At 47.0% G+C, this 14,434-nt stretch overlaps 1 protein-coding gene across 4 annotated transcripts in view; it reads left to right on the top strand.

The window, feature by feature from the left end:
* Positions 1–13,515, top strand: part of Znf217 (zinc finger protein 217) — an 85,840-nt gene extending 72,325 nt beyond the window's left edge. For all 4 annotated transcript variants that reach the window (XM_090352539.1, XM_090352538.1, XM_090352541.1 and 1 more), the window contains 5 exons: positions 26–1,762; positions 5,696–5,812; positions 6,889–8,421; positions 9,832–9,963; positions 11,600–13,515. In XM_090352539.1, coding sequence (XP_090208665.1) covers positions 370–1,762; positions 5,696–5,812; positions 6,889–8,421; positions 9,832–9,944 — 3,156 coding nt within the window. In that variant the 5' untranslated portion in view covers positions 26–369 and the 3' untranslated portion in view covers positions 9,945–9,963; positions 11,600–13,515. The remainder of the gene's footprint in view (positions 1–25; positions 1,763–5,695; positions 5,813–6,888; positions 8,422–9,831; positions 9,964–11,599) is intronic.
* The last annotated feature ends 919 nt before the right edge of the window (positions 13,516–14,434 follow it).

The raw sequence follows: 14,434 nt of genomic DNA, 5'->3' as shown, positions 1-14,434 counted from the left end.
TTTATCTCTCCTCCTCTTTCCCCAGGATCTGGAAACTTCTGGTGTCCACATTGCAGGGATTGACTTCCTGCTCAGTCAGTGGAGACTCAATGGAACTAATGCTTGTGCTGAGTCCTATGTAAGGCACAGTGTGGTGGTCTTCTCTGCACCCTGCCAGTGGCAAGTGACAGCACTGAGCTTCTCCAAACTTGGGAGGATGTTAGATTCTGTCTTTTGACTGTGTCATATGCATTGACCCTAGCTTTGGAAGCTACAGGAGCTGCTGAGGTGTGAGACAAGTCTTCCAGGTGGCCTTATTCCAACCCAGGAGTCCCCAGCGATACATTGGTGACTCTTGGTTTATAGCCAGTCCTCAACACAACAGGAAACATGCCAACTCAGTCCCTCCTAGTGTACATGGATGGGCCAGATGTCGGCGGGGGGTCTCTTGGCACCCAGATGGAGGTGGATGATGCTGTGTCATTCAAAGGGGCTGCCATGGTTCCTTTCCGAGCCTGTCAGGAGAAGAGTATAATCCATATAGAAGACTGCATGCCCTTGGACTGCATGTTCTGCTGCCAGACCTTCGCACAGTCAGAGGACCTGAACAACCATGTCTTTCTGCAACACCGTCCCACTCTGTGCGAGCCTGCTGTTCTGCGTGTGGAGGCAGAGTACCTCAGCCCTCTTGATAAAAGTCAGGTGCGAGCGGAACCCCCGAAGGACAAAACTTGCATCGAAAAGGAAGAATTGAGCTGTGAGGTGTGTGGGCAGACATTCGGCGTGGCTTTTGATGTTGAGGTGCACATGAAGAAACACAAAGACTCATTCACATACGGGTGCAGCATGTGTGGAAGGAGGTTCAAGGAGCCCTGGTTTCTGAAGAACCACATGCGGACCCATAGTGGCAAGGCAGGTGCCAGGAGCAAGCTGCAGCCTGGCCTGGACAGTCCGGCCACCATCAATGAAGTTGTCCAGGCACCTGCAGCTGTGAGCATCACATCGCCTTACAAAATCTGCATGGTTTGTGGCTTCCTCTTTCCAGATAAAGATAATCTAATTGAGCACAGCAAGGTGCATACCAAAGAAGCCACTGCTGCTGCCAGCAACACACAGATTGATGCCTGGCAGGAGGGAATGCCCTCTCCATTCCCATCCCCGAGGGAAGAGCTGCTGCAGTTTTTAAATTTAAGGCCCAAGAGTCACCCTGAGAACACAAAGAGGGCCACTGCATGTATCCCTCAGCTGGACCCATTTACCACCTACCAGGCATGGCAGCTGGCTACCAAGGGGAAAGTTGCCATCGCCAAGGAAGAGGTGAAGGAGTCTGGGCAAGAAGGGAGCACTGACAATGACAATGAGGACTCAAATTCTGAAAAAGAAGAGCCGGGAGAAATTTGGAATGGTAGTAAATCAGAAGGTTCTGGAAAGTCCAAAACAAACAAAAGCAGTTGTGCAGGCTTTTCACAAGACAAAGAGAAAGCCAGACAGGCGAGTGGTGAAGTGCCTTCTGTTGATGCGGATGCCAAGTTGGCCAGTAACAAGGAGAAGCCTACACATTGCTCAGAGTGTGGCAAAGCCTTCAGGACCTACCACCAGCTGGTGCTGCATTCCCGAGTACATAAGAAGGACCGGAGAACTGACGCTGGCTCACCCACCATGTCTGTAGATGGCAGGCAGGCTGGGTCGTGTTCCCTGGATCTTGCCCCCACTCTGGACGACCGAGGAGAAGGAGGCTCTGAAGATGGATCTGAGGATGGACTTCCTGAAGGGCTTCAGTTGGGTAAGCACCTTGCTGCATACGTCTTGCTACCCCAGTGGTGGTTTCATTATGTGAAGTCACTTAACCATCCAGGCTCCTTTTTTTCCCTTCATTTGTATAGTAACTGGGTTGTGCTAATTGGCTTGTCAGGGTTTCCTCTTTGTTCTGAAGAGAACAAAGACATGCTTTTGTAACCTGTCTCTCTTATAATCATCCTTCAGCCCTAACCTGGGGCCTTCAGGTGACATCTAGCAATCTTTGGAGGTATTTCTGGTGATGCTAGGTAGGCCTAAGGGAGCAGGCATCTCCACCAAAGAATTGCCTAGCCTAGAAAGGCAGTAGTGTGAGGAGGGAGGGGTTCTGCCCTCACTCCTTACCTCATGTATAATAATACCAAGCCTAGCCAGGCCTGCTTTCTTCCATGGATTTATTTCATACAGGCTTCTGCAGGTATAGGAGACAGTGGGAAGGGTTGCCAAGCAGAGCCAGGGTTTGCTAGGCAATCATCTAAGGCTTTGTGATCACTTGAGTGATCCAGTAACAAGTGCTCGAGTGACTGGAATGTTTTGTTTGTAAAATCTAGGCAATGTGAGTTCATTTCACACTGCTCAGTAGACCTGCCAGCATGCCAATGGCATATACAGATGTAGGCTGAGACCTGTTCCTGTGTACATCTTGTGCCTAGCCTGGTAGCATTATTTAAGGCAAAGGAGTCCACCTGGGTCTCATATTTCCTGAAGTATTTAGCTCACCTCTTCACATTCCACGTGTAAGACACATGCTAGTGAAGAGGAGCATCATTCCCAGAAGTTTAAGACCTGATGCCTTTGCATCCTTTCCATGTAGCTTTGCTGTCTGTTCGTCTCAGGTCTTCTTGAGAACTCTGTGACCCAGGAAGATGTGTGCAGCACCTTGTGCTGGACTTGTTATCAGCTAGCACTCACGTTTTCTCATGTGACTGACTTGAGTCCCCTAGCTTCCATCAGAAATATTTAGTAAGGGGCCGGGAGTTTGGCCTAGTGGTAGAGTGCTTGCCTAGCATGCACGAAGACCTGGGTTCAATTCCTTGGTACCACATACTTAGAAAAAGTCAGAAGTGGTGCTGAGGCTCAAGTGGTAGAGTTCTAGCCTTGAGAAAAATCCAAGGACAGTTCTCAGGCCCTGACCTAAGCCCAAGACTGGCAAAAAAAAAAAAAAGAAAGAAAGAAAGAAATACTTAGTAATTTGCTGAGCTTCCTGGGACACAAGGCATCCAGCACTTAGCATAGCTCAAATCTTTCCAGATACATAAAAAAACCTTTGGTTATGCTAATGGCATCACAGGTTTAAAAGCACAGCCTATAGTTGCCCTTGGATTCCTATGAGGTATCCTGGTACTTGACAGGAGTAGAGCTGTTTGTAGGTGGTATGGGAACCTTGGGGATTGATTGTCAGGGATAGGACTTCCAGTCACTGCTGCCTGCAGGTAGGCCCAGATAAGCAGTCGTTCTGCGTTCTGTCCCATTGTGAGCCACTTCACTTTCTTTGTTCTGGTTTCCCTATTTGTAACCCCAAACCCATCTTCAAAAGTTCCCTCTCTAGCACTTGTAAAACCAAATGTATCAAAAGGCAGGAGATGGTGGAGGTGTCACAGCTTTCATTTTATTTATTTTTGTCGGTTGTGGGACTTGAACTCTGGGCTTGGGTGTTGTCCCTGAGCTCTTCAGTTCAAGGCCACAGCCCTATCCCTTGAGCCATAGTGCCACTTACACATCCTTCATTTTAAAGTGAAAGCATTTTATAACTTTTTGGACACGGTATGACATGTTCTGATGCACTGTTGGAGGCAGGGGACTCAAAGTGTAAATCCAGAGAAAACACAGTGAGCCAGGCACATCTGTGAGGAAGAAATGAGTCTTGGACACACAGGAAATAGATTTTTTTCTACATCTGCATTGTTAGGTAGCTTCCAAGTTTCAAAGTTCTCTTATTGTACTATCTGGCTTTCTTTAGGTTTATTTTGTTTTTTATTTATTTATTTTTTTTGGTGCTGATCCTGGGGCTTGAATTCAGGGCTTGGGCAGATTGTTGTGCCTAGGTTGGCTTTGAACTGTGGTCCTTATATTTCAGCCTCTTCACTAGCTAGGATTTTACAAGGTTACAAGCATGAGCAAACAGTTACTGGCTAGGTTTCATTTTGTGCGTGCCTGTCCTGGGGCTTGAACTCAAGGCTTGGGTTACTGTCCCTGAGCTGTGTGTGTGTGTGTGTGTGTGTGTGTGTGGTTCTCTCCCCCCCCCCCCCCCCCCCCCCGGCATAGTTGGCTCTGTACCTCTTGAGCCACAATTTCACTTCCAGCTTTTGGGTGGTTAATGGAATAGAGTCTTCGTGAACTTTGCTGACCAGGCTGGCTTTGAATTGAACACAATCCTCAGCTCTCAGCCCCCTGAGTACCTAGGATTACAGGCTTAGGTTTACTTTTAAAAAGATCAGAAAGCGAGGTCAATGATTAATTTTGTGAATCTCCCTGGTACCTTTTTAGGGCAAGGGTTGTCTCTTGCACCTTTCCCTAGAGTGGGCTCTGGTGAAATGGAGGATGTAAATCCTGTGTTTATTACATGGAAGGGTTTTGTGGTAGCTGCCTTTCAAGCTGTAAGGGTCTAGGATGAAGAATCTGGGCAGGGAACTCTTTAATTGAAAGTAAGTTTTGCAAGGCACACTGATCAGTTTATGTCCCTGTTGTTTTCCTCTCCCCCCACCTCTCTTATGCTCATCACGCTAAGTTTAAAGAGATGAACAGGCTTATAGTTCTGATTGTGATGTGTGTAAGTACGATCTGCAATAGGGAGTATTTAGAACTAAATAATCATCTGTTGGAGGACTGATTTGGGGTTGGGGCCTTGGTGGCCTTCTATTTGAGTCCTTTTACTTGGGCTCCTGCACATCAGGTCCACTGTCCTAGGTCTGAGGGGACAGATTTTGACTTGTCATATAGTTTGCCCTTTGAAGTGTTTGTGGATTATAGATACAGTCTGTAGTCTCAGACTTCCAGGTGTTGGCCTGATTAGATTGCCGCTTGCTGCCCTCTAGTGGAAACTAGTGTGATCTTAGGATAAGAAAAATATTTTTCTCCTGGAGGCTGGAAGTGCTGAGCATTTACATTGAGTCAGTTTAAGCAGTCCCTGATTCTGAAGGTGATCAGGTAGTGAGCTCCTCCACCTTTAGGTGCTCCTGCCCTGCACACTGCAGGTAGAGGATGGATGGAGGCTGCCTGTTTACTTCTCCTGTCAAGTGGTCTAGTTTGTGGCTAGGAAGCAATTGTGCATGTACTGGACTGTACCCAGTAAGCAAAATAACACATTATAAAACATAGAAAGTTCACTTGGGCACTAGTGGCTAATGCCTGTAATCTTAGCTATTCAGGAGGCTGATACCTGAGGATTGAGATTCAAAGCCAGCCTGGGCAGGAAACTCAGTGAGACTGTCATCTCCAACCAAGTAACTAGCAAAAAAAAAAAAAAAAAAAATTTTCCTGGAAGTGGAACTGTGGTTCAAGTGATAAAGCACTAACCTTGAGCAAACAAAGCTCAAAAACAAGCAAAAAAAAAAGGTTTTGCTTCTACTCCTACACTAAAATAAACATATAGCTGGGTGCTGGTAGCTCATGCCTGTAATCCTAGCTACTCAGGAGGCTGGCATCTGAGGATAGTGGTTCAAAGTCAGCCCAGGCACTGAAGTCCGTGAGACTTAAGTCCAGTTAACCACCAGAAAACTGGAAGTGGTGCTGTGGCTCAAGTGGTAGAGCGATAGCCTTGAGCTGCGGAGCTCAGGGACAGCACCCAGGCCCAGAGATCAAACCTCACTATGGACCCCCCCCCCCAAAAAAAAAAAAGTTTATGTCAAGAAGGTTTGGGACATCAGTGCCTGGTTCACATGCTTCAGCTGTCTTACATAAAAACATTTGTTTTTGCTTTAAGATAAGAGTGACGGTGGAGGAAAAGTAAAGCATCTCGCATCCTCGAGGGAGTGTAGTTATTGTGGAAAGTTTTTCCGTTCCAACTATTACCTCAATATTCATCTCAGGACGCACACAGGTAAAGGACTTTGTTTTTTAACGCATGTGGTGGGTAAGAGCTGAGGTGTGTGTTGTCTGTTGCATTGTGGAGCTGCCTGTGAAAAAAGAGAAAAGTGCTCACAGTAAGTTCTTAATGCTGAGTTAGCACTTCTGCAGGGCCTTGTTTTCTTTCCCACATATGTACGTTACACACCTCACTCTACCTGCTGACAAATTCATTCAGTACTGGTTCTGGGCTTGAACTCAGGACCTGGGGGCTAACCCTTATCATCTTGGCTCAGTCCTGGTGCTTTATCACTTGAGCCACAGCTCCACTAGTGACTTTTTGCTGGTTAGTTGGAACTGAGAGTCTCATGACCATGATCCTCAGATTTTAGTTCCCCCAGTAGCCAGGATTACAGGTGTGAGTCACTGGCACCTGGCTTCCTCTGATTTTTTTTTTTTTTTTTTTTGTGCCAGACCTGGTGCTTGAACTCAGGGCCTGCGTACTGTCCCTGAGCTGTTTTTCCTCAAGGCTAGCATTCTGTCACTTGAACTACAGCACCACTTCCAGCCTTTTCTGTTTATGTGATACTGAGGAATTGAACCCAGGGCTTTCATGCTTGCAAGGCAAGCACTCTACCACTAAACTATATTCGCAGCACTTTCTGACATTTTTAAATGCCACATGTTTTCTTTTCTGAAACTATTTTTTTACAATGTAGAATGAAATTAGCATATCTAGTAGTCATGGAAGCAATTCTGGCTTAGCGGATCTGAGTTTCTCCTCATCCACCTACATACTGGCCATAGTTACATCCTATTTGTTGTATCCCTTTTCTTAGATGAAAAAGTGCTAATCTGACTCGATGGGGCTAAGATGAAGGCAAATCAGCTGACAACATTGTTTACTTGGTCTGGTGAGGATAGTGCTCATACTCTGTGATTTTTTTTTTTTTTTTTTTAGGATGGTGGGGTGTTCGGAGCAGTGCACCCCTGAGAAATCCTACGTGGACTGGGCAAGGAAGGAGCGGGACTACACTCTCATAGATTTTTTAAAAGTTAACTTGCGGTGAATTTCACAGTCTGTTAATACAGCGATATTTCTTGTTCTAGGTGAAAAACCGTACAAATGTGAATTCTGTGACTATGCTGCAGCCCAGAAGACATCTCTGAGGTACCACCTGGAGAGGCACCACAAGGACAGGCAGGTGGCTGAGTCTGCTGCCGAGGTGAAGAGAGAGGGCAAAGGCCAGGAGGCTGAAGATGCACTATTAGCTGCCGAGAGCACACAGACCAAAAATTTAAAGCGGTATTTCAATGGTGCCAAAGATGGTAAAGGCAGTCCACCCGCCAAGCAGCTTCGAGAGACACCGCCTATCTTTGAGAATGCTCTGGGCAGTGCCATCCCGCCACCAGCACATGGAGACACTCAGGATTTCCATAAAAATACAGCTAGCAGTAGCACTGAGAAAATGAGCAGAATCCCTGCCCCTGCCTTCCTGGACCTTTTGAAGAGGTCAGGAGGTGAACCTCAGACCAGCAACCTCACCTGTACATCAGAAGCAGAGGGGGCTTCTGTGGACAGCAGCGCTGCCCCATGGGGCCAACAAGGCCACATAGAGAAGCCATCAGAGACTGCCGCTGATCAAAAGCCACCGATGAAGCCCAGCCTGGACTGTCAGGAGAAACCTTTGAACTTATCCCTAGGGGTCCTCCCTGGCTGCTCTGCACTCTCTCTGAGTAAAAGTCTAATCCCCAGCATCACCTGCCCGTTCTGTACCTTCAAGACTTTCTATCCAGAGGTGCTCATGATGCACCAGCGGCTGGAGCATAAGTACAATCCGGACATTCAGAAAAGCAGGAACAAGTCTCTGCTGAGGAGCCGGCGGACAGGCTGCCCACCTGCCCTGCTGGGCAAAGATGTGCCTCCCTTGCCCGGTTTCCACAAAGCCAAGTCCAAGGCTGCTCCCCTAGCGCAGCCCAAATCCCTGCTTCCTGAGAAGTTGCGGCAGGGCCCCCCAGGGCCAGGCAAGGCCCTCCTCACTTCAGGGGTGGACTGCAGCAGCACTTTAGCACCCAGTCATCTGAAGTCACACAGGCCACTGCCAGGGGCTGGGGGACCCGGGGCCCCCAGACAGCAGCCGTCCCAGACATTTTCCAAGACCATTGTTTCTGCCGTGCCTGAGAAATCGAAAAGACTGGAGACCAAGCTGAAACCGCTGCAGGCGGCCTATTCTCTTGCTCCCCTCAGCAGCAGCAACGGCACCTCTGATCACCCTCCAAAGGCCGATGGCTCCTTGGTCCCCTCTGGGAGAGACTATTTCTGCAAATGGAGCACTGAGTTTGGGGAGCCACTCCCCAAAAGACTCAAGTCCAGCGTGGCTGCCCTTGATGTGGAGCAGCCCGGGCCCAATGGCAGAAGGGGCTTTGAGCTCCCCAAGTACCAGGTGGTCAGGAGCCTCCCGCTGCTGCCACAGGACTGTGTGTGCCCGGCCCAGCCTGTCCTACCCCCCAAGACCCGGTTCCTGAGCTCCGGGGACGTGGACTCCCCCAGTATGCTGACCATGCCCAAGACGTACAGCAGCTCTGGGTCACTGCTCACCTGCCACTCTGCCACACCACCAGCTCCTGGCCCAGGACTTGAAGGTACTGGTGTTGCCGGGTGTGGGGTGCAGTTGCATATAGACCAGAGTGCTACAGCTGAACAATGGCTGTCTCTGGGCCCCTTGGAGGGCAGTGGTCTGTGTTCTTCCATACTGAGCGAATCTGAGAGCTGATCTTTTCTTAACTAAACAGACATGGTGCCTCAAGGGGTCCAGCAGCACTCCCTAGGGAAGTGTGTCCTCACGTCATGGAGTGTGTTCTTTTTTTTTTTTTGGTGGATCATAGGGCTTGACCTGGCATGGGCATTGTCCCTGAGCTCTTCAGCTCAAGGCTACCACCCTATCCTGGAGCCAAGCCCCACTTACCATTTTCTAGAGGTTCATTGGAGATAAGAGTCTCAGGTCCTTCTTTTGTGCTCAGACTGTCTTTGAACCTTGATCCTCAAATCTCAATCTCCTGAGTAGCTAGGATTACAGGCGTGAGCCACTCATGGAGTGCTCTAGCAGCGTGTGCAGGGGGCAAGGAAGACCTGCTTTGTGACACTCCCCCCTCCCCCAGCACCTTCCCTTTCTCCGGAGGGGGGAGCAGCTGTTGGTTTCTGACCTTCCAGCTTGCAGTAATTTGAATGAAGGGCTCAGTGTGGTGGCAGTGCCCATCAAAGATGACTTGGTGATTGGCCTGGTGTCATGGAGAATAATTGCTTTCACACACTCCGGTGCATTTTATTAAAGTTTATGATGAAATAGTAATTTTTTGCTGCCGTTTGATTTAAAAACGTCCATTTCCTCACCCTGGTGCTGAAAATGGACAGGAATTAAAACTACTGAGGCCAGGCCTGGTGGTTCCAACTGTAATACTGGCTCTCAGGAGTGTGAGGCAGAAAGAGCATCTTGCGATTAGGGCTAGTCTAGGCTACTTGGCAAGAACCTCCTCTTTGGAAGCAAACAAATAAGCTTAGGGGAAAATGCTCTGTTGTGAGTCAAATCCATCCATCCCCCCCTTTTTTTTATCCTGTGACTTGAATTCAGGGTGCTGTTTCTGAGATTTTTTGCACAATATAGCAGTCTACCACTTTAAGCCACAGTATCACTTCCAGTTTTCTGGTGGGTAATTAGAGATAAGAGTCCCACAGACTTTCCTGCCTAGGCTGGCTTTGAGTTGCAATCCTCATATCTCAGCCTCCCGAGTGAGCCACCATCGTGGGCCTTCAGATCCTCTTTTAAGTGGGCCACTCCTCCCCCCATCCCCCAATCCACCTAGTGTTTTCATAACACACATAGGTTTGAAGTATTTTATTTTGTCCTTTTGACTTTTTAATTCTTACCTTATGACAGCCTGGGAGGTCCTTACTTTTATTATGTCTTAAAATTCATACTGAAATTCACTGTGAGTTACTGGTCTAGTCCTGCCACTGGAGCCTCTTATTTATTTATTTTTAATTCTTTCCTTCAGGAAAGAGACCTGTATCCTACCAGCACCTATCTAACAGCATGCTACAAAAGAGGAACTATGAGACTTTTATAGGGAATGCCCATTATCGACCAAATGACAAAAAAACAACTTGAATTCCTATTTATTGAGGAGGTGAGCATATATTTTCATTAAGTATCATGTATTGGTTTTACTTAAGTGAAAATAAAGTCTAATTCTCCAACAGAATACGCAGTTCATTTACTTGAGTAGCGTGTTTCAGAGCTCAGAGGGCATTGCTGGAGAAGCCAGCTTACCGGTGTCCTGACATCACTTGAAGTTGGTTTTTGCTGGGCATTGAATGATGTGCTTCAACATTAGCCATTTAATCCTTGTTTTAGCAGTTGGGTGTTGCTAGGGCTAGGGATTAGCACACCAACCCTCCACCTGGTGGTTTTTGTCAAGGAATCCATCAGGCCTATTTGTTTACTTAATGAAGATAGCTGCTTCCCTGCCCTAACAGCAAACCTGATAGATGTGACAGGCCATATAGCCAGCAGCCTAAAATACACGGTGTTTGAACCAGGGTTAGGTGCGGTGTAGTAGGGACTGAGGCTGGGGCCATGTCACTTGCAGGTATGTAGTGTTTATGCAAGTCCAATCCTGGGTTCATCCTTGTACAAGCTCTAGCTGCCTAAAGCCTTCTCAAGCCAAAAGCTAGTGGCTCATGCCTATCATCCTAGCTATTCATGAAGCTGAGGTCTGATGATCACAGTTCAAAGCCAGCCTGGGCAGGAAAGTCTGTGAGACTGTGAGACTTTTTTTTTTTTTTGGGGGGGCGGGGGGTGGGGGGAGGATGGTCCTGGGGCTTGAATTCTGGGCCTGGGCACTGTTTCAGCTCAAGGCTACCACCCTAACCCTTGAGCCACAGTGCCACTTCTGGTTTTCTGGTGATTAATTGGAGATAAGAGTCTTAGGGACTCTAGTGCATAGGCTGGCTTTGAACCGAGATCCTCAGATCTCAGTCTCCTGAGTAGGATTACAGGCATGAGCCACAATGCCTGGCTTCTGTGAGACTCTTATCTCCAATTAACTACCAAAAAACTGGAAGTGGACCTGTGGCTCAAATGGTATAGTGCCAGCCATGAGCAGAAAAGGTTGAGATAACATCCAGAGTTCCAGCCCTATTGCTGGCACGTGTATGTGCGCATGCACGCACACATCCGTACTTGGGGTATTTGATCATGCATGTATGTCAGAAGTGTAACTGGAGTCAGGCTCAGTAAAGATTTTTGGGCATAGGTCAGGATGCAGGGTTACTTCAGTCCGTATATTACTGAGGCTCCTGGATGCAAAGCCGCCGCCTCATATGCATGGAGTAGTTGTTACTAAATGTTATCTAGAAATACTGATGAGGGCAAGAAGGACCTCATGGTGGCCCAGCATGCCCCAATGATTCAGTCTCCTGATGCCACATCGCCCGGTTCTTTCTCATATTCACCCATAGTGTTTCCAGCTCCATCATTTCTCACAGGGCTGGGAATGTGGCTTAGTGGTAGAGTGCTTGCCCTGAATGCATGAAACCCTGCGTTCCATTCCTTAGTACCGTATAAACAGAAAAGGCTCAAGTAGTAGAGTACTAGCCTTGAGCACAGAGAGGCTTTGGGACAGCATCCAGGCCCTGGAGTTCAAGCCTAGGACTGGTAAAGAAAAAAAAAATCTTCCTCACAGATTGCATTTGAAAGTTCTGATTCCTGAACCACATTCATTTTTTTATCTCAATCACTTCATGAACCTTTTGTCTCCTTAGGTGTTGCTGGGTACAAGTTCGCAGTCTCCAGGAAAATGTTTTAGTTCATCCTTTGAAGAAAACGGTGAAAGCTACTGAACTAAGCTGTGATTGTATACATACATGTGCGAGGCGCACAGAGGAACACTACAGTTTGTAACGTTCTCTTAATGTACCAAATAGCAATAAAACTAGTTGGAACAGTTGGCTGTACATGAGTGGGGACTGGAAGTCTATTTTGTCCCAGAATAATTTTTTTTTTGTAAGAATTGACCAAATAAGTGGAGTTTTGCATATGTAACGCTGCTGGGAAGAAATCACTTGGGCGGGGTGGGAGGAAAAACCTAATTCTTGCACCTCAGGTAAAATCTGTAAATACTTCAGTTGCAAACCTACTTGTTTAGATGCTGTGTGTTCCTTTCCCTCTGGAGCTCAGTGCTCTGAGCGGTTCCTGCTGTTTGTCTTCTTTTGTGTAAGAAATATCAAGGATCTGTGTCAGCCAATATCGCCCCATCTTGTGGTCCTAACGAATGTGTTCCCAGAAGTAAGTGCTGCCTCTCTGTAGGTGGCCTCTCTCTGTACATGGGCCCCTCTGGAAGTCCACCTCAGAGCCTGGCCCTGGCCCGTTACCAGCACTGGGCAGATGAGGGGACCTGTACTGGGGAGGCAGCTGCCTGGGACGCTCAGTTTATTATTATTATTATTATTATTTTTTATCAGGTTAGTCGTTGATTAGCAAGTCCAATTTCTTAGGGGTGTCACTTGGATGGGTATATAAATGCTGGAGGAGACGCGGAGTGTGTAAGTGGGTTTGGGAGTGGGGAGTGAGGACACACTCAGGCCAGTGCACCAGAGCCTGCCTGTTCTAGCAGGAACAGCTGGCTGAGCCTCAGGGTCCGGAGGGTAGGGAGAGCAGCTGCTTCTAACCCTGCTGCCCCATCATTGGGTTGTGATACAGCAGCATCCCCCCTCCCCCTCTGCCCCACTGCACACAGTTCCTTCAGCTGGCTTGCTGGAGATTTTTAAACTTTAACTGAGTTTGTTCAGCAGCTCGTGGGATTAACACCCCCAAATTATTTTTTTAAGAAACGTTCAAAACAAAGTTTGGACCTCTCCCTTCCCTTGCCTTGATCCTCTCCATAGAACAAGGGTAAAGTACTCAAAGAATCTTGATTTTTTTTCTTTTTTATGCAACACAAGGTGGTGTTGGCAGAAGTCTTAACTCCCATGTTCCAGGGAGATGTAGCTGGGAGGGTCTCGGCCGCCATAGTGGGGCCTCATATCAGGAAGAAAGGCATACACTGCTCCCTCTCCCTGTCAAGCTGAGCCATATGTACATAGTCTAGATTTTGTTTCCATAGTTTTTGCACTTTTATATCCTATTTTTGAAGATTAACACATTTGCAGGATGATTGACTCGATCTTTGCCTAATGCAGTGAGTATTACAGAAAGCTTGCTGTGGCAATAAATGTAAATCTTAAAGGGGGGGATGATGATAGCGGGCTGAAATTCAACTTGTATTTAAAAAGAAATCACCAAATCTATTTGAAAACAAGTCAGTATGTGTTCTGCTGAAATCAGGGGGCTTTCTGATCTCTCCTTTTCAACTGCATTTCTGAGTGCAGAAAGCCAGTTGTTTTTTGACAGCCCTTTGTACTTCAAAATATTACTATTATTATTATTATTTGGTCCATCAGTATTAACTATTGGGATACTACTGGTTTTGTATGTTTTTTTTCCCCCCTTTGGGACAACAGTACATATGTAGAGGTACAATTCGTGGATTTTTTTGTTTTATTTATTTCATCCCAGTTTGATTTATTTTAATTGTTGATACTTAAGTTGTCAAACAGTAGACATTACTTGTTTTATTTATATTTCAGCTTAAAGTTATGTTATATGGATGTAAATATAGATTTGGTGTTTTGCAATCTTGGCTTTTGGTCTTCATTGTGTCTCTGTTTTGATTAACTGTTAATAAATAATTGGAACTACATACACACGCGCACGCATGCATACGCACCCCAGTAGATGAGTGTAAATGGGTTCCCATATTTTTCCACACCTCTCCTGGAGGATTGTGTGTCTGGGGCAGGGCACTTGAACTCAGGCCTCATGCTTTTGCTTAGCATTTTCTCTCAAGACTGGCACTTTACTGCTTGAAACACACCTCCACTTGCAGCTTTTCGCTGGTTAATTGGAAGTAAGAATGTTAGATTTGTCTGGCCAGGCCTTGGCTCTCAAGATATTAGCTTTAGTAGCTAGGGTTACAGATGTGAGCACCCAGCCAGCCTTTTTGGGAGGATTTTAAAGCAGTCTCAGGCATGACTTCTCACAAACAACCTCTCAGAAGTAACCTCAGTCTACCTGCTGTTCTCTGGTCACCTTAGAGTGAGGCCCCTCCTCCCTGTCCTTCCCCCCCCTTTTTTTTTTAACCAATTTGGAGGATGAGGGTCTATTGCTTCATTATCTCCCAGATTTAGTCTAGGTCCAAACCTTGGAACTCTGCTCCTTCAAACCTCAGGGGGCCTCGTGTATTTCTTTTGACAGGTGGAGTGGCAGCTTTGCTTCTTGTGACAAGATGGTGAGATCTGTGGAGGTGCCTGCCCTGGAAATCATTGTCCAGTGGTCTCAGCTTTACCTCCTAGGTCAGTCAGAGTCCTGCCATTAGAATCACAGCCCTCAGAACAGTGGCTGTTAGCTGGCCTTGGACCTCTGTCCCCTGTCTTCCAGAGTTGCTGGCATTACAGGTCTGCACTACCACAATTGGCTGGCTTTGGATTCTTTTTGGGAAATGGGAATTAGAGACATGATTGGGGCATATGAGAGGGCTCATTCTTGGTGCCTTGAACTCT

Source organism: Megascapheus bottae, chromosome 18, assembly GCF_031878675.1.
Source record: "Megascapheus bottae isolate mThoBot1 chromosome 18, mThoBot2.hap1, whole genome shotgun sequence".
NCBI classification, from domain to species: Eukaryota; Metazoa; Chordata; class Mammalia; order Rodentia; family Geomyidae; genus Megascapheus; species Megascapheus bottae.
Note: the sequence above shows the minus strand (reverse complement) of the source record. Positions and strands in the feature narration are given on the sequence as shown.